The 21,025-nt window shown below is 38.8% G+C and overlaps 1 protein-coding gene across 1 annotated transcript in view; it reads left to right on the plus strand.

Annotated features, from left to right (window-relative positions):
• DCP1A (decapping mRNA 1A) overlaps positions 2,307–21,025 on the plus strand; it is a 42,225-nt gene continuing 23,506 nt past the window's right edge. The window contains exons 1-3 of the mRNA XM_005695847.2: positions 2,307–2,527; positions 5,110–5,150; positions 7,472–7,599. Coding sequence (XP_005695904.1) covers positions 2,393–2,527; positions 5,110–5,150; positions 7,472–7,599 — 304 coding nt within the window. The 5' untranslated portion in view covers positions 2,307–2,392. The remainder of the gene's footprint in view (positions 2,528–5,109; positions 5,151–7,471; positions 7,600–21,025) is intronic.

Genomic DNA, 21,025 nt, shown 5'->3' on the forward strand with positions numbered 1-21,025 from the left:
GCTTCCTTGACCATCACCAACTCCCTAGAGATTACTTAAACTCATGTTCATGGAGTTGGTGATGCCATCCAACCATCTCATCCTCTCATCTCATCCCCTTCTCCTCCTGCCTTCAATCTTTCCCAGGATCAGGGTCTTTTCCAATGAGTCAGTTCTTTGCATCCCAAGCAGATACCTGTTCAAAGCAGGAGGTCAATAAATATTTGCTATGGAGAAGGGCAACCTGACTTCCCTCTTAAGAAATCAGTATGCAGGTCAGGAAGCAATAGTTAGAACTGGACATGGAACAATGGACTGGTTCCAAATAGAAAAAGGAGTACGTCAAGGCTGTATATTGTCACCCTGCTTATTTAACTTCTATGCAGAGTACATCAAGAAAAACGCTGGGCTGGAGGAATCACAAGCTGGAATCAAGATTGCCGGGAGACATATCAATAACCTCAGACATGCAGATGATACCACCCTTACGGCAGAAAGTGAAGAAGAACTAAGAAGCCTCTTGATGAAAGTGAAAGAGGAGAGGGGAAAAAGTTGGCTTAAAGCTCAACATTCAGAAAACTAAGATCATGGCATCTGGTCCCATCATTTCATTGCAAATAGATGGGGAAACAGTGGCTGACTTTATTTTTCTGGGCTCCAAAATCACTGTAGATGGTGATTGCAGCCATGAAATTAAAAGATGCTTACTCCTTGGAAGGAAAGTTATGACCAAATTAGACAGCATATTAAAAAGCAGAGACATTACTTTGTCAACAAAGGTCTGTTTAGTCAAGGCTATGGTTTTTCCAGTAGTCATGTATCAATGTGAGAGTTGAACTATAGAGAAAGCTGAGTGCTGAAGAATTGATACTTTTGAAATGAGAAGTCTCTTGAGAGTCCCTTGGACTACAAGGAGATCCAACCAGTCCATCCTGGGGGAGATCATTCCTGAGTGTTCACTGGAAGGACTGATGTTGAAGCTGAAACTCCAACACTTTGGCCACCTGTTGCAAAGAGCTGACTCATTTGAAAAGACCCTGATGCTAGAAAAGACTGAGGGCAGGAGGAGAAGGGGAGGACAGAGGATGAGATGGTTGGATGGCATCACGGACTCAATGGACATGAGTTTGGGTAAACTCTCGAAGCTGGTGATGGACAGGGAGGCCTGGCGTGCTTGTGTTCATGGGCGCAGAATCGTACACGACTGAGCGACTGAACTGAACTGATGGAGAAGGGAATGGCAATTCACTCCAGTATTCTTGCCTGGAGAATGCCATGGACAGACGAGCCTCGTGGGCTATAGTCCATGGGATTACCAAGAGTCAGACACAGACACGGCTGAGCAACTAACAAAACTACTTGCTAAAGAAACAGTAAATGAATGTTTCCTTTTCTGCATTTGTACATGTAACGTGATTCTGCCAACAATGTAAAACATTAAGTATCTTTCCGATAACGATCTCGGGATGTAAAATCATAAACAATACAACTATTAGAGTCAATAGTATTTCTCAGTCAAAAAAAATTCAACCTGCACCCCGTGCACTGAAAGGGTGGAGTCAACCACTGGGCCGCCACAGACACCTCTCGGTTATCTTTTCAGTATAAGAAAAGGTTTTTTATAACAAATCGGGGGAGGGGCGGGGGAAGGGGCAGAGCTCCCTTTATCTTCAACACCTTGTTTTACTCTTTAGCTAGTAACTGGCTCTTTTAAAATGCCTTAAAATATTAAGCAGATGTTTGCTAAAAGGATGAGTTACCGTTTTAAAGCTTTAAATGATGCACGGCAAACAAGTTTTCACGGGTTCTTTCCAAAACTGGATAAAGATTTTCGTGGGATTCAGAGGAAGAAAATAAGTTGACAATAAAAGACATTTCTGTGTAATTACAGACAGGCTAGTCTGGCTTTTTCAAAAACTTCCTTTATAAAAACACAAATAGATCTGAGATCTGGGGTACTTTCCGAGGTTCCCCACCCCCACCCCGTTTCTCCCCGCTTTTCTGTTTTCTAAATCGCCCATGGAGCCCTGCCTTGACGCAGCTAGGTTTCCAGTCTGCGGCCGCGGGAAACTAATCCGGCAGGAACGGTGAGAAAGCTCCAGAGCAGCCTTGTTCCGAGCGCCGGTACCTTTGAGCCCGCGGAAAAGAAGAACCCGCGCCCAGGCCTTTCTGCTCCGCCACGCGGCGGCGGACGCCACCTCGAACCTTAGTCCACTGGGACCTGACGACACCGGAACCCGGCGCCCCGGGCGTGGGTTCAGCGGAGCATAATAGCTGTAGTACCGCCCGGCCGCGAGGCCCGGTGGAGAGGCGGAAATTGAGGGCGCTGACGCAGCTGGGGGAACTTTGCCTCCATGGCACCTTCCTGTCCTCGACTCCGCCCCGCCAGAGGGGCTCGGCTCCAGGATTCAAGATGGAGTCGCTGAGTCGAGCTGGGCAAGAGATGAGCCTAGCGGCCCTGAAGCAACACGACCCCTACATCACCAGCATCGCAGACCTCACGGGCCAGGTCGCACTGTACACCTTCTGCCCCAAGGCCAACCAGTGGGTGAGTGCAGCCAGGCGGCTGAAGTCGCTCTCCCGGCCGCCGCCTCTTAAAGGGGCCGCGCCGACCGACCTGGGTAGGGGGCGATGCGGGAGGCCAGGGTGGCGGAGGCGAGGCCAGGGACTGGAGGAGAGCCTGGCCGGCGCCTGAGAGGTGTCGGCGCCGCTGGGGATTGGGTGAGAGGAGAGAGGGAAGTAGGTCCAAACATCCGGGGGGAAAGCTGATAGAGGGGAGGGTTGAAGAAGGATTAGTCCCCAGGGGTCCAGTTCGAGGATGTGGGCGACCTGCCTTCTTTGCAGGTGTGTTGGAGGATTTGAGACCGATGGAGTCAGAAAGACGCCTGTAAGATTGTCTGAAGCTTTGAGAGTTGTTAGATAAATTATGTATACATAATCTATAAAGTAAACACTCCTCTCCCCCCAACAGATAGATAAATCAGAACCCCCTTCGCAGAGGTTATTAGGATTTAAAGCTTGAAATCCAATTAGTTTCAGTTCTTGGAAAGGTGAGAGGGTGGGGATACGTCCCGCATTTATCAAACTACACTGTGTTCCAGAGTTTGGAAAAGATTTCAAGGCACTTAGGAAAAGGGCTTGCATGTTAATTTTGTTACCTTGAAACCTTTGGACAAGAGACCTCGTGTTTTCAGCTATGCTGCTGGTGATGTCACCTCTGAATACGCGCATCAGACTTAAGTACTTTTCGTCTTTTTTTGCACGAGAGAGGTTGCGAAAAGTTACATTCAGTTAGTTCACTGATTTGTTGGCCGGTTTGAAGCTTCGGTTGTTGTTTACATGTCAGAATTTCGAGACTTCCCTGGCGATCCAGTGGTTAGAACTCCCCGCTTCTACTGCAGGGGGCAAGAGTTCGATCCTTAGTCGGAGAACTAAGATCTAACAAGCCACGCAAGTGGCTAAATAAAATATAAATAAACGTAACATCATTTCCCTTAAAAATATGAATCTTCTTGATTAACTCATTTAGCTATATAGGCTTTATTTTAAAAATAATCTGTAAATGTTTGTTGGATTGAATTAATAAATGATTCACATTCACGTTTCAATAAGAATTGAAGTCCTTGTACTAACAAAACAGAAAGATTATTATCATAATATATTCTTTACAACATAATGCAGATACACGGGTTATATTTAATCATTAATTTTGTGAAAAATCATTTCGCATTTATAAACAGTTAAATCAGATGCAGAGAGTTTTCAAAGTCATCTTGCTTTACTTTGTATCGTCTTTCCTTCACCTCCTGGAATAGGAGGAGGTATGGCAAGCCACACAGAACAAAATTATAGATTTTTTTTTTAAGTGTGACTGTTTTATTAGATATTGCTTTAGTTTAAATTGTTTTGGACCATTTTTCTTTTCTTGCTGTACATATACATTTTTGGAGTGTGGATTGCAGACAAATGGTGAGGGGCATGGGCTTGTTACTGACAAGCTTTTATTTCTAGTTTGTCACAGACTTCCAATATTTTGGAATTTTAATTGTGCCATTCTTCTTTAAATACAAGCTGAATGAAATACAAGCTGAAATAACCTGCATTGAAAACTAAGCTGCCATTATTCATTTGTATCATGGCAGTGATTTGTAACTTTACACAATTGTTTATTTGGGTAAATTTTCTTTCATTGTGAAGCAACTGATTACCAATTTATTATATTAATAAAGTTTGAAAGGCAAGAAATACATAAGGAAAAATTCCATGATAATGTTTAAGTTAGAAATCAAGATGGTAAATATCTTTTAAAGTTCTTTTTTTCATCCCACCAAATTCAGTTCTATATGACTAACATTTAAGTTTGTTAATAGTTTGCTGATTGCATTAAACTATTTAGATCCTATCTGGCCTGTGAATTGTAGACTAATTTTTTTTTTAAAAAAACATTTTAACGGTTTAAAACCTAAATACACTTCTTGTCACAGCAAATGAAAGATGATTAGTTGTACTTTCTTAATCAAAACGTTTACTTTAAGCTAAAAAAAAGTTTTAAATTATTTGTAAGAACTATACAAATTATACTAAGTAGAATTTCAGTACTCATGATTCTTCAACAAAGGTCTAAGAGTAACAAACTAATTGTGTTTGACAGTAGTTCTTAACTAGCTACAAAGTTTGCTGCTCATGAAAATATGCCAGAATCTCCCAAATGATGAAACAGTGTCCTGTAAGATAAAATTTCTTTTTTTTCTCCTACTAACTTTGATAAACTTTAAAGGTGTATACAGACTTTGGCTTTAAAATTAAGAAATTTGGCTAAAACATTTTAGTTTTAAAAAATGAAAGCTTATTCTAGATTTTTTTCTCCTTTAAATTTTAAAAAAGAAAAGGAAAGTTACTGTAGATACAGGCATGTTGCTGGATAGAACATTGCATATCAATTAACATGCATCAATAGACTAAAAAGGATACAAAAGAAACTGGTAACAGTAGTTTGTGGAGAGAGGCTTGACCTGTTCAGAGTAATTAATTTTAAAATAAATAAGTTGATCTTAAACATGACTTCTCCACTGGGACAACTTGGGGTTAGATTATGGGGGAAAATACTAATTGACTCGTTGTCTGTTACAGGAGAAGACCGATATAGAAGGGACCTTATTTGTATATCGAAGGTAAGCGTTTTAAAAATTTATTATTTTTTTAATTTGATGGTGAACATTGTCATGTAGAGTGATTCAGCCCTATTGTATTGTCTTTGGAACTTCCTGCTTGACCCTTCCAAGTATTCATCCATCTCTTGCTGTGAAATCTTAACCAAGTAATGTCCCTTCTTTGATAGTTCCTGTGATTCAGAATCAAACAGAACTTATTTAGGAACCTAGCAAAATAGAAAACATTTTGTAGTAATGAATGAATCTAAAACATATGCCTTTTTCCTTTTCCCCATATTAGGAAAACAGAGATATGTAACTGAGAAAAATATAATACAGGAGCTAACTATTCTGTGATTACTGAACTAAAAGGTTATCTTCTAAGACTCTGGTTCTTTCCCCATTCCAGCTACCCAAAAGTTTTGAGTTGTATACAGTGTCTAGTAATAGGTATTTTTAGTTTGAGAGTCCTTTAGAAAGCCTGGACTACTCATAACTGCACATTTTTAACTTTCAACTTTTCTGAGTTGATTGGTTTGTGAATTGCAGGTTTGGTTTTGTTTGGCAACTTTCTTGGCCTAAAGGCAATTGACAAGGGTATGTTAGTCATTAAAGTTTCTTGTTTTCCTGGATCCCTCTTAACTCTCACTCTGATTGAGATAGATGCCTTTTCTTGGTTTTTAAAGCTTAGGAAACTCAGCAGGATTACTGATACCTGGTTCTTTTCGTGCGTGTGCGTGTGTGTGTGTGTGTGTGTGTTAAATTGTTTTTGGATTGTAACAAGAATTTGTCAAATATTCTTCTAAATTGTCTTGTGTACCTTTGAGATCTTGTCTAAAAAACACTGATTTTTTTCTTCCTTTTAAGTGCTTTAATGTTACTCTTTCTTGTTGACATTTTGTTCCCTGTTACTCATCTTTCTCCTTTTAAAAAAAAAAAGACCTTTACCTTTTACCTGGTAATATTCATTACCAATATAAATCTCTAGAAGCTCTTCAACTGTTATTAGAACCTTGGTACTTGGGAAGCACTTTCCTGGCTTTATTGTAACAGTGTGGATTCACCAATTACAGAAAATGAAATTTAGTTTAGTGACTGACTTGATTTAATAAAATTTATGGAAGCTTCCACTTGTATTGATTCCAATAAAAGGAGACCAGAGAGACTCTATTTGGGAAATGTGAGAACATGTTATGGATGAAATGGATAAATATATACCAGATGTCAGAATGTCCCTTTGGAGAGACCTTAGCATAGAAGCAGCATGGATTTGGAATCAGAAAACCGAAAAGCTGAATCCTGGTTATTATTTGTGTGACTTTGGGTGCAGGCCTGAATCATCCTAAGCTTGTTTCCTAATCTGTAGAATAGAATTCTAAAACCTCTCCCATGTTACACAGAGAAATATTTCATATACAAATGAGAAGTACCTAAAGGATTGTGTGCTGGATCACTCTGACATGGGAACCAAAGATGTTTCTTGTAGGATTCGAAACATTTTCTTACTAGCTCAAGTCTTTCCATAGCTCTCCCATTTGATACAAGCAAAATCATTGTGATGGTGGGCAATAATTATTGTAACCAGTCCTGTACCATATTTAAAATAAACGATATTTTTATTGAGCATATATTCACTAAATATCTACTATATGTTTCTCTTGGTACTTATCTGAAAAAAACCAAGAATCCTATTTGCATGGTAGAGTTTAGTGGAGAAGGATGATAAATACAAAAAATTGTGATATGGAAAAAGAGAGAGAAGGGTTAGAGGTATTGAGCTTGGTAGCATTGAAAAGGGTAGTTGTGTAGCAGGCCTCAGTGAGAATGGGACATTTGAACAGAGGCTTGTGGGAGATGAGATAACTGTAGACTCTGGGCAAGTAGCCCAGACAGAGGTCTTTACGTAGAAACATATCTATAGGAAGAATGGTAAGGAGTCCAGTGTGGCTGGAGCAGGAAGAACAGGGAAGAGGCACAGGAGTTGAAATCAGGGGGGCACATATCACTTAAGGCCTTGGGTGGGTGGCCTTAGTTAGGACCTTGGCCTTTATTCTGAGGGACAGTCCTTGAAAGCTCCTAAGAGGGGGAGGGGTATGATCTGACTTAAATTTTTTGTTTATGATTTTAAGTGCTAATAATATTATATAATGCAATATTCCATTCAATCTTTAAAATGGAACTAAAGTTAGTGATGGACAGGGAGGCCTGGCGTGCTGCGATTCATGGGGTCTCAAAGAGTCAGACACAACTAAGCAACTGAACTGAACTGAACTGAACTGAAAGAGTAGATAATATTTCAGCAAATTTAATGACTTCTTTTTTTTTCTTCTATTAAATCTAAGGTCAGCTTCACCTTACCATGGTTTCACCATTGTGAATCGACTGAATATGCACAATCTAGTTGAACCAGTGAATAAAGATTTGGAATTTCAGCTCCATGAACCATTTCTTCTGTATAGAAATGCAAGTTGTGAGTATCTATCTGTTAATTATAGTTCATGTGTTTGCTGCTTAATTGAGTGACTTTAGTTTCTGTCAGCACAGTATTCTTGGAAATTCAGGGTACAATAAAAACTATGGTCTATACTCTTGTGGTTATAAGTGTGTCTCTTGCTAAGATCAGCGCTTTTGAATTGAACTTCTAAAATTGAAACACTCTTTGTATACAGTAACTTATTATTTTAGTAATAGTTAACTATATTATTCTATGTAATTATATTACATTATTTTCCTACTATTTGTTCTGTGAAAATAAATTTGACCCTTTGTTTTTGTTGTAATATGTGTTATTGGCTGCCCACGCCTGGCGTGCTGTGATTCACGGAGTTGCAAAGAGTCACACACGACTGAGCGACTGAACTGAACTGAACTGATGCCACTGAGCAAAAGAACTTAAAGACAGATACTAATATTTCTGTGCACAAAGAAAGGACTGTCTTTGCCCTGATTGTGTTATTTTTCAGTCTGTTTATTTAGTTGAGTGTTGGGTACAAGCACTGGGCCAAGAGCTATTGTACTTTAACATCAATAGCATAATAACTTTTAGGGTAGACAGGCCATTAAGTCAGCTGAGACTCAGGTGAATGGCAGTTGCTCCGTTGGAGAGAGAGGATTGTAACCCTTTTTGCTGCTTCCTAATCCAGGGTCCTTTCAGGCATTTTAAGGCACGAAAAATGGTTGGGTGTAGTCAGCAAAGCCAGAGTGGCCTTTTTAAGAAGTAAATACTAAAAAGTACACCTGGTTCTTGTATTTCAACATGGGAATTGGAGGTATGGGTGTTTGGGAACAGAAGACAGACGATTTGTCTGGCCTTGCTGGTAGCAGTATCAGCCCTGGTTATGCTGGGAAGGGGACTGTGCTGCAGCCATCATCTGAGGAGACTGCTGGAGAGGCTTGGCTTCTAACTTAAAACCTAAAAGTATGAATTTCACTTGAGTGCGAGGTAACTAGTATTGGGGGAATGTCTTCAATAGAAAATGTTTTTTAAAGAAACTACTAGAAAGTATGCATCTTTTCACTCCCTGAACAAGAAGTGACAGATTTCTGTTGAAACTGAAAGCCCCAAATTCTTCTCCCTAGCTCACTTTTAAGCAGAATAAAATCCATCTCTGGACTTTTCAGTAAACGATTTGTCCAGATAATTCTCTCTCTTAGTTGGAATGGATGGATTTATTTAAACTGTTACTAACAATAAGAATTATTTCAAATAGCTGTTTTCTTTATGCTGACTATTCTGTTAAAGGGGAAAGTCTGCAAAGCAGCACAGATCCAATTTTTTATTTAAGGAAAATTGGGTTAATTCTGCTTTTTATTACCTGAAAACTTTAGCTATTGCCTCTAATATAAGTTTGATTAGTAAAGTAGTCTGCTACTGCTGCTGCCAAGTCGCTTCAGTCATGTCTGACTCTGTGCGACCCCAGAGATGGCAGCCCACCAGGCTCCCCCATCCCTGGGATTCTCCAGGCAAGAACACTGGAGTGGGTTGCTATTTCCTTCTCCAATGCATGAAAGTGAAAAGTGAAAGTGAAGTCGCTCAGTCGTGTCTGACTCTTAGCGACCCCATGGACTGCAGCCTCCCAGGCTCCTCCGTCCATGGAATTTTCCAGGTAAGAGTACTGCAGTGGGGTGCCATTGCCCTCTCTGAGTAAAGTAGTCAGTAGGGGAAATTATCAGAGGCCCATGGACTTAATTACCATTTAGCATAAGCCTGAAATGAATGGTATTGAACAAGTAAAATTACCTATGAAGTTGAAGTGTAAGATAACACAAATAAAAGTAAACCATGATTAACCAAAAAGGTTTTTAAATTAATGTTTATTGGAGTGTAGTTGATTTCTAGTGTTGATTAACCAAAATGTAACCAATCAGAGCCTAAAATATCTGTAAATATTTCTATAGTCCATGTATGGAAGAAATGAAAGCAACTTGTAAAGAAAAAAGGCTAATGTTTTATTTTGTGAAAATCTAGCAAATTTATGTGTTACTTGGGATCAGTACTATAAGTTTTACCACACTATAGTGTCATAGATTGATTTGCTGTAATGATAAGACCTTAACTCATCAGAAGTGTTTCTTATGTTAATTAGAATATTCTTGAGGGGGACAGTGCTCTAATGCTTTTTATTGTAGAAAGATTTTCGACAAAAGGTTGAAACAAAGGTTTCTTTAGTTAAACATAAGACTCACTTAACCTAGATCATTCCGCTTCTCTGTTAATTGAGGCACTGAATTATTTCTTAAGGGCGTAACAGTTTCTGGTATTGCTAATTAGATATTCAAGATCACATCAGTTTGTTTTTAGGCCAGAGAAAAGCCTGAAAAGGTCAAGAACAATACTGTGGATATATTAGAAATAGTCTAGAAGAAGAGCTTGGGCAAAGTATTTAGAGGCCTTTCTGTACTGGGAGAAGTGACAGGGAAGCATAAAGTGGTTTTGAGAGTGTTAAAGCCTCTGCTGAGTATGTTTTGTCTCCCTAGTCTTAAAAGTATCAAGTAGTCTTGTCAGATCAGCAAGCTACTGAATTGTTCAGGGATTTGCTCTTTAAATAAAAAGTTAATTAGTGTCTGATGTGTATACAGGTAATTATACAGCTTCTGTAGCTGTTCTGTCATTTCTCGTGGGAAATACCACCAAGACACCTGACCCATTGTATTCCAGCTACACCCTCAGATCCAGCCTCTTCCTCTTAAATCAGTTTTTAGAGTTAATAGAATATTGAGCTATAACTTTTTCCAGTTCTAACTTTTTTGGTGGGGAGGGGGGCATGCACTGTGTGGCTTGTAGCATCTTAGTTCTCCCGTCAAGGACGAAATTCAGACCCACAGCAGTGAGATCACAGGGTCCTAACCACTGGACTGCCAGGAATTCCCTAGTTTTTCTTTAACACCCCACCCCACCATCCCAAGAGAAAGCTAAAAGCTTACAAAGGAAATGCTTGCACCTGCCAGAAGTTTAGCTTTGGTGATTCTCTTGCACCTTTCGGAAATAGTTTATCTTTATACCTTTTGCCAGCCACAAGACCCCAGTAAGGGTTGTGGAGACTGCAGATTCTGTAGTTACTAAGCGAAAATTATATTCCCAGCACCTTATTTCTGATTCCCCACTTAAAGATGAGGAAACAAGAGTCCCAGAGAAGTTCAGAAACTTGCTCAAGAGTCAACAAAGTTTATAAGTAACAGGCAGAAGTCAAATCTAGGTCTCTTGAGCTTCAAAACAAATGTTCTTTCTACTTTGCTACAACAGTAAAATGACTTATTTCATCAGTCCACTCTCTAGAGCAGTGCTGTCTGTGGAACTCCGTGATGATGGAAATGCTCTGTATTGATGCTGTCTCGTATAGCAGTCACCGGTCAGCCACATGTGACTGTGGAACACTTAAAATGTGGCTGGTGCAGCCAAGAAAAAACAGATTTTAAAAGTTTATTTAATCAATTTGCATTTCAATAGCCATCTGAGACTAGTGGCTACCATATTGGACACCAGAGTTCTGAAGCATAGATCCATGCAGAAACATACTTGGGCAGCTTTAGATTTGTCTGCCTCTCATTTAATGATTTCTTTTTAAAATTTACAAATGATTTCTAGATGCAAGGGCTGCAGAAGATATCCCTGAGGGTGGGTTTGCCATGGTAACACTCTTTGCTGTGGAATTTAATTTGCAGAAAAGAATTCTATTCTTGGCTTTGCCATTTTCCCAACTGTAACTTTGGATAAATCACTTAAACCACTGATCTGACCTGCTTATCTTAAGAAAGCATCATGTATGTAAAGATTATTTATCAGGCACTTACAAATTAAAATATTATAGACTGTGTCTCTATCTTGGACTTAAACCAAGTGGTCTTATTAGTGAAAGATCATAAAGACTTTATTATCCAGGTCCCCTAATGAGTTGTATATTAGTAAATTAGGAAGATATCAGCCCATCAATGTAGGGAGATGACAGGCAAGCTTATCTCCCTCAATCTGTGCTGTGAATTAGAGGGAAGATTTCCCCCCTAAAAATTGTAGCCAGAGGCCTCTCTCATATTTCAGATTTGAAGTTCAAGTTATAATATTCATTTGGTGTAATTTCTTACCCAGGCCGAAAAATTAACATAAAATTGATTCTCACCTATTGAATGCTCTAGAACACTTGGCAAAAGCAAATGCAAAACTTTTTTGGAGAGAATATTCTTAATTAAAATTGCCCCAGGATCTTACTGGTAAGCCTCATGGTCCAAAAATTACAATATATGCAAAGACATAATTCACAGTCGGTAAAGCTTATGGTAAAACAAACAGCCAGCCCTTCCCAGAAATTTTGGTTAATGATATGATCAGTTAGAGACTTTAATAGATAGGAATATCAGATATAGATTATAAAATAAAGTGACAGGTAGATTTGAAAAATAGCTAAGTAAAACTTTAAGAAATTAAAATTTAGTTGTTGAAGTAAACTCTCTACCTGATTTAACAGTTAATTTATAAAGACTGCAAAGAGAATTGGGTACCTGGAAGAGACATCTGAGGAAATTATCCAGGATGCAGTCCAGAAAGGGGGAAAATGGAAAATTTGACAGAGAGCAAAGGGTTGGAAAGTCTTAGAAAGTTTAACATATGACAGAGAAGAATTTCAGAATGATAAAATATGTAGGGGGGAATTTTTTGAGGAGATTATAACTGAGAATTTTCCAGAATGCATGAAAGATATAAGTCTCAGATTTAGACAATAAAATAAGGCCCCAAGCAAAATAAATAGAAATAAACACAGACTTGGACACATGACAAAATAAATACAGACCTGGATCAAAGGCAAAGACGTAAGCAGCCAAAGCTTCTTGCGATTTTATTATTTAGGAAGAGCGTCAGTTAGACTGACAGCATATTTAATTGCAGCTACTGAGTTTAGAAGACAAAGGAATTTTATTTTCAAGTACTAAAGGAAAAAACAATTAACCATCAATTTAGTAATTCAAGAGAGCAAACTAAGACATTTTTCAACAAAAACAGAAGTTAACTCCAGCAGACCTTTGTCATATGCCCTTCCAAAGCAGTACTATATGGTAGCTGTTGAATCCTTGAAATGTGCCTAGTACAACTATGTTTTTAACTAAATAAGTTCTTAATTTATTTTAGTTAATTTATTTTTACCAGTGCTGCTCTAAAGGCTATAGTTCAGAAAGAAGAAAATTGAATACAGAAGTAATTAGGTTTAAGCAACAGTAAAACAAAATAAGCATTGACTGTATAAAGAAATAAAATGCCTAGCTTGAGTAGAGGTATTAAAAAGGTAAAACAAAAATACTAGACAGCAATAATATAAGATAAAAACTTTCCAAACCAAAAAATTACGAAGACTGAGGCGAGGGTAAATAAATTGATGACCAGTAGACTTGTAAGTCAAGCTATGCTTTGATCAAAAGATTCAGGGTAATTACTGCAGAACAGAAATAGGATGTCTTAATTTTAAACAGGTACAAATTGAGATAGGAGAAAAGTAAATAGAAACTATGGGAAATAGCCCAGTTCTAATAAAATGGCAGAAATAAATAAACCAGTAACTAAAACAAATGTTAAGTGAACTGTACTTGACAGTTAAAAGAGATTCTGAGATTGGATAAAGATACAGAATTTGCCAATAATGCTGGTTTCAAAAAGCTTAAAACTCCAAAGCCAGGAAAAGTTGAAAGTAAAAGAGGATGATATATGTCAGGTAACTATTAGCCAAACAAGACTGATGTAGCTGTGTTGATCACAGGTCATAGAATCTGAGGTAGGAAACATCAGGAATAAAAGTTATCCCATAATGACAAAAGAAGTAAATCACCTACAAGAAAAAACAGTTCTGAACTGATACGTACCTTGTATTTGTCAGCATTACACATCAAATGTTTAAAATCCATAGTCACAGTGGGAAATAGAAACAGACCACCTCAGTAATTGACAGATAAGGCAGATAATTTAGTAAGGCTATGGGATATTTAACCCATATAGTTAAATACAGTTAGACTTGGTGTAATGGACAAAGGAAAAAACCCTGCTTCTAGCACTTCAAGGATTTGCATTTTTTTCAAGTATGTATAGAATTTTTATTAAAATTATCAACAAAACAAAAGCTCTCCCCTATGACCTGATTAATCCAACAGCAAAAAGAGGAGAGACATAAATGGCAATATTAGGAATAACGTATACTATATATATATGTGTGTATATATATGTGCATATATATATGTGTGTGTGTGTGTATATATATAGCAACTAAGGATAGGGAATAAGAAACCACTGTAAAGAACTTTCTGCCTAGAAGTTTAAAATTTGGATTATATAGACAATTTCCTAGAAAAAAACAGTGTAACAAAACTTAGGAGTAAATGGATTCAATGCAATAATTGGGTCAGTAGTTTTAAAATCTCTTCCATCTCATCTAAAAAGAATGCTGAGAAGAATGTTTTCTCCAGTTCAGTAAGTGGTACTAAAGTAGTCATCCATATAGCAACGGGCCTTTGAAAAAGTAACTATAGGATCTTCACATTTCTGATCTTACCACAGGAACACTTATCGCCATAGAAAGGAAATCGTGCTTCATATTATCCACTATTCCTTCAAGCATTTGGTGAGCCCTGGCTATAAACAACAAAATCTCACTAAGTGTGTTTCTCTTAGAAGGTGCTTTCCCCCAAGATCAGTGTCGGGTACTTTCATTTTCATTTCTGTGGATATCTTTCAGGGTTAACATGGTAACCTGGGATTTGTTGTATATATATGTATATGTACTTGTGACTTAATTATGAGATGTCAAGTCTAACATGCACACAGAGTAAAATAATCACTTCTCTCTTGGCTAAAACCACCATCACACATTTGTCTAAGGACAGAATAAAGTTTAATGTGAGGAGAGAGGGGACCTAAAGGCATAGACACCCTGTAACCAGCTTAACAGCAACAGCAGATCACCACACCAGGAACAATTGAAAATAAAAATCTTATTACAGTTGAATATTTTGAAAGAACTTACCTCCAAAAATCTGTGTGAAGTACCCCTTCGTTTCCGCTTCACTTGTCACTTTTCCTTTATATCGAGCATCAGTCTCTTGATATAGAGCATTTTTAATTAAAATTAGATCACTAGAAAAAGCAGGGAGATTCATTTCCATGGCGTTGAAAATGTAGCTGCCAAATGGTAAGTCTTAGTAGAAGAAATACTGTAGTGTGTACGTGTGTTTTCCTTGGTCTCTGCTTGGCCTTTCTCAGTTCAAGGGCAAGAGCAGTAGAGATGGTTTTTGGCTATTGGCATTTGGTGCAAATCTTCAAAATTAAAGCACAGTACAGGAAATTTCCTTGCAAGAGTAGTTTTACAGTTTGACAACTCAAAAAATGTGAGTTCTACCACCAGGCTAAAAGAAGACTTTATAAACAGTTTCTAAAGTTCCACAGCCCATACTTTGTGATCTTTGAATCCAGTACACACTGCTTCTTACGTAGCCTGAAGAGAGGCAGGCAGTCTCCCCCCATCAGCAGCAGCTTCTGCGGCTGGTATGATTCTGCAGTCAGCGTAAGAGGAAGAAATCTTTGGCGCTGCATTCGTCTGGCCTTCTGAACCAAGATAAAGAAAGAGCCTTGCTGTTGTCACATAACGTAGACTGAAGAGGTAAAACACCATGAAAACAGTGACTTGGATGCCAAGGTTGATCTGGTGACGCTCTTGGGTCAGACATATCAAAAACCTTCAATGCTTCCTAGCTGTTGTAGGTCGCTACTTAGTGTTCCAATAGAGCCTCCATCAGGTACCCTCTTGTTAACTTGAGTCTGTGAACAGTTGAGAATTTCCAAAGCAGATTCTTTTCATTATGTCCAATTACTGGCTTCCCCCACCTCTCCCCAGTAGTGTTTCCAGGTGAAAGCAATTTTTATCAGTTATTATTATTATCTTAATTGTAAAGATTTTAAAAGTTGACCATGTGTGCTCTGTTCATGGCAAGCGCTATGCGGCTATAGTGACGATAAATCCTAAAAGCAGAAGTGAAATCCTAGTGTGACTCACTGTTTTATTCAGGGTTACCCATCATTACAGAGTAAAAAGCTTATAAATAGGAATCATCACTTGTGATATTCTTGAGTTTATTTTCCTAGTCCCCCAAAAAGTTTAGTGGTCATTTCGTATGTCTGAATCCTATACTGAAATTATGGTTAAAAGGAACTCTGGAAGCGGTGTTGCTGGTAAATATTTTCGGACTTGATTTAGAGAAGGGTACCAAATTTAACAATAAACTGAAGAGCTTGCAGAATAGCATTTTTAATTTCCTGGAAGAAGTCTTTTAATCGATGTTTACTAAATAGACATAATTTAAATTTTAGAAAGTGGGCTGTTTGTCTGCCATGTTAGTGTTCAGTGGCGTTTAAGCATGTCTACTCTTTGGCTCCCAAAAGTTAAGCTGCTGCTCCAACCCAGGTACACTTAGCAGCCTTACTCACAGACTCACAGCACTTCCTCGCCTGCCTGTTTGCCACCTCCCACACTGTTGCGTTGTAATCCCAGGTCCAGCAGTCTTTGGCTCTGTAACTTTTCACCTGTGTGTGTGTATTCTAACCTCCACCCCAGAGACTTTCTCTTCTGTCTCTTTCCCAACCTTAATTGCTGTGGAGCCACCAGGCTTATTCTTATCTTAAAGGAAATGATCTGTCAAAGCATTTGTATTTTCACTTGTCAGAGCATGCTTATGTATACGTCATCTATTCTATTCTTACAGTCCTTTTGTAATCAGAAGAGGTCTTCCTTATTCCAGGGTAAATATTTCTGGTTATGTTCAAAGTACATTTTGTTGTGTTTGTTTCCTGGTCTAGAGGATCTTGGTTGGTGCCATCCTCAGAAATGTTACAAGTCATAAGACCATTGCCAAAAGCTTTATCAAACCCCCTTTTCAGCTTGGCAGCATACTGAGAAAAATCTCCAGCCTCCTCAGATCCTTTTAGAAAGTAGGTCAGATCTAACTAATAAATGAATCAAAAAAACAACATGTGCATGAAAGTGGTCCCCCGCTCTGTTTTAGTGACATTTTACCAGATTGCTAGAGGTCTCAAGGGATTTTGTAAAGGCTCCAAATTAATTTGGGTTTTCTTGACCTCGTGTGTGCCATACACCACTCCTGATGAGAAGCAGAATGAGGTATAACATCAGATCATAATTGGCTGCTGAATCTTCAAACAGAACTCTCCAGGGAAACAGATGACTTGCCCTTCAGCTTTTGAAAATTTTGAAAATTTCTCAGCATTAAATAATCCAACAACTTTGATCTTTGTCAGTTGCACTTTTCATATGTTCAGAAGAGGGCTGTCATTTGAGAAGCAAGGGAAACAGTTAGATTTGAATATACCTTTCTGTATTTTGATATTTTTTATAGAAGTACAGCGTAAAGGTATTTAAATGTCCTGTCACACCCCCTAACTCTTCAGGGACAGCGAGACTAACTGGGACAGTGGTTAACAGCCACGATATGTGGTGGGTGTCCAGTAACTGAATAGTTTGCTTTCATCTTCAGAAAAGCCACTTACAAAACACGATGCCATTATTATTTACTATAGCAAAATTATACTGTATTGCCAAATGTCTAAATCCTCTGGGGCATAATTAATCAAGGAAAATTATTTCAGGATGTTTTAGCAAGCAGATGGTTGGCAGAATATGTTGGGCCTTAGAGTGTAAGTTCCCTTGAGGGAAGAGTGCTTAGCTTTGGTGTGGAGACAAGGTCTTTGGTGGTTTTAGCTATCTGGTGAACTTGTCTGTCTTTGCTCACAGTGATGGTGACAGGCTCAGTGGCAGCTCCCGGGGCCTCTTTGCCAGTTGCATGCACTGAGCATCTGATATGTTGGCAGACAGAGCTGATTCCTGGATGCGTGTCTGAACCTCCGCATGTCTGCTTTTGGCAGAATTGAGTGCGACTCTTATCCTTTACCCATTAAGCTATCATTATGGCCTCCTTATCTCTGTTTCTTCTGCAGCATGCCTTTGAAAGTGTTTGACTCTTTTTTGGCAGTTTATTTGATAATGCACAAATGTGGAAAATGTGCATCTTATTTCTATCTAATATAGTGTATGTCTTCAAAGGAAAGAGAGTGAGACTTTAGGTAAAGATTTGTCAGAGTAAGTCAACAGCTCTGGTGGACTTATTTTGATTATTGATATGGAATTCTTTCCTAAGAGTTTGGTTTACAAACTCCTCTGTGAACCTTAAATGCCTCTGCTTAGCCCCCTCAAAATGTTGTGTGTTCCTCTCTGAGCCTGATGTATTGCATATCATCCTTGTGTCCATTAGAGAAAAACTGGTGTCTTTTGTATTTGGTCTCTTGTGTTTTGTGTGTTCTTTTGCCAGGTCAGAAGAGGCATCTTAGAGAAAGATGATTGTGTGTAATTGCCATAAATGGAGTCTTTTCAGAGCCCCTATCCAATTTACTAGGGGTCAGCAAAGAGTTTTTAGACTTGAAATCCACACAAGGCATAACGCATCAATTGGACTTTATCAGAATTAAAACTTTTGCTCTAAAAGGGTGTTATGAAGAGGATGGGAAAAAAAAAAAAAGCTATTGACAAAAGAAAATATTTTCAAACCACATCTGACAAAGAATTGGTTTCTCAATTGAACAGTTTAGAAAACAATCCATTGGGGCAAAAGATATGAATAGACATTGGATTAAAGAGGATGTATAGATGACAAGCACATGAAAAGACATTCTGTATTATTAGCCATTAGGGGAATGTAAATTAAAACCACCATGAGATACCACTACACACCTATCAGAATGCGTAAAATTAAAAATAGAACAGCAAATGCTGGCAAGGAGGCAGAGAGACTAGATGGCTCATCCATTGTTGGCAAGAGTATAAAACCAGAAAACAGTGTAACAGTTTTTTTTTTTTAACATGCAACTACTATGACTCAGTAACTATACTTTTGGACCTTTAACCCAGAAAAAAGAAAACTTAGGTTCACAAAAACCTATACACAAACATATGCATAATAGCCCCAGAGTGGAAACACTGCAGATGACCTTCAGTGGATAAATGGTCAAATAAACTGGTACATCCAGACCAAGAAGTACTACTCAGCAAAAAATAGGAGCAAACTTTTGATGCAAGTAATGACTGTAGATGAATATCCAGAGAGTTACATTGAGTCAGAAAAGTCAGTTTCAAGAAGTTGCATCCTCTGTGATTCCATTTGTAATACATTTCTCAAAAAGGCAACATTATAGTATCGAAATAAAGAGATCAGAGTGTTTGCCAGGGGTCAGAGATGGGGGAGGGGTGCCAAGGGAGATGGGTGTGGCCATAAAAAGGGAACAGGGATCTCTATGGCAATAGAAATGTTCTGTATCTTGATTGTATCCATGTCAATAGTCTGGCTGTAATATTATGTTACAGGTTTACAAAATGTTACTATTGGAAGAAATAAAGGGCACACAGTGTCTCTGTTTCTTTTTTACAATATGTATGAAGTTACAATTGTTTCAAAACTGAAAGTTTAATTAAAAAAAATAAAAGCATACCTACCCTTCTTGTGCCAGAGTCATATGAAATGGAATGCAGCCTGGGATAGCAATGAGCCATGCCTGCCCATGTGTTTACTTTGATGTTTTCAGTATTCCTAGTCTCAGTTCAGTTCAGTCACTCAATTATGTCCGACTCTTTGTGACCCCATAGACTGCAACATGCCAGGCCTCCCTGTCCATCCGGAGTTTATTCAAATTCATGTCCATTGAGTTGGTGATGCCGTCCAGCCATCTCATCTTCTGTCATCCAGTTCTTCTGCCAGTCTTTCCCAGCATCAGGGTCTTTTCCATTGAGTCAGCTCTTCGCATCAGGTGGCCAAAGTATTGCAGTTTCAGCTTCAACATCAGTCCCTCCAATGAACACTCAGGACTGATCTCCTTTACAATGGACTTGTTGAATCTCCTTGCAGACCAAGGGACTCTCAAGAGTCTTTTCCAACACCACTGTTCAAAAGCATCGATTCTTCAGCGCTCAGCCTTCTTTATAGTCCAACTCTCACATCCGTACATGAGTACTAGAAAAACCATAGCCTTGACTAGACGGACTTTTGTTGGCAGAGTAATGTCTCTGCTTTTTAATATGCTGTCTAGGTTGGTTGTAACTTTCCTTCCAAGGAGTAAGCAAGCGTCTTTTAATTTCATGGCTGCAGTCACCATCTGCAGTGATTTTGGAGCCCCCCCAGAATAAAGTCTGCCACTGTTTCCACTGTTTCCGCATCTTTCTGCCATGAAGTGTTGGGACTGGATGCCATGATCTAGTTTTCTAAATGTTGAGCTTTAAGCCAGTTTTTTCACTCTCCTCTTTCACTTTCATCAACAGGCTCTTTAGTTCATCTTCACTTTCTGCCTTAAGGGTGGTATCATTTGCATATCTGAGATTATTGATATTTCTCCCGGCAATCTTGATTCCAGCTTGTGCTTCATCCAGCCCAGCGTTTCTCATGATGTACTCTGCATATGAGTTAAATAAGCAGGGTGACAATGTATAGCCTTGACGTACTCCTTTTCCTGTTTGGAACCAGTCTGTTGTTCCATGTCCAGTTCTAACTGTTGCTTCCTGACCTGCATATAAGTTTCTCAAGAGGCAGGTCAGGTGCTCTGGTATTCCCATTTCTTTCAGAATTCTCCACAGTTTGTTGTGATCCACACAGTTAAAGGCTTTGGCATAGTCAATAAAGCAGAAATATATGTTTTTCTGGAACTCTCTTGCTTTTTTGATGATCCAGCAGATGTTGGCAATTTGGTCTCTGGTTCCTCTGCCTTTTCTAAAACCAGCTTGAACATCTGGACGTTCACGGTTCACGTATTGCTGAAGCCTGGCTTTGAGAATTTCGAGCATTACTTTACTAGCTTATGAGATGAGTGCAATTGTGCAGTAGTTTGAACATTCTTTGGCATTGCCTTTCTTTGGGATTGGAATGAAAACGGACCTTTTCCAGTCCTGTGGCCACTGCTGAGTTTTCCAAATTTGCTGGCATATTGAGTGCAGCACTTTCACAGCATCATCTTTCAGGATTTGAAATAGCTCAACTGGAATTCCATCACCTCCACTAGCTTGTGTGTAGTGATGCTTCCTAAGGCCTGCTTAACTTCACATTCCAGGATGTCTGGCTCTAGGTGAGTGATCACACCATCGTGATTATCTTGGTCGTGAAGATCTTTTTTGTACAGTTCTTTTCTGTGTATTCTTGCCACCTCTTCTTAATATCTTCTGCTTCTGTTAGGTCCCTGCCATTTCTGTCCTTTATTGAGCCCATCTTTGCATGAAATGTTCCCTTGGTATCTCTAATTTTCTTGAAGAGATCTCTAGTCTTTCCCATTCTGTTGTTTTCCTTTTATTTCTTTGCACTGATCACTGAGGAAGGCTTTC

The sequence above is a fragment of the Capra hircus genome, chromosome 22 (genome assembly GCF_001704415.2).
Source record: "Capra hircus breed San Clemente chromosome 22, ASM170441v1, whole genome shotgun sequence".
NCBI lineage: Eukaryota > Metazoa > Chordata > Mammalia > Artiodactyla > Bovidae > Capra > Capra hircus.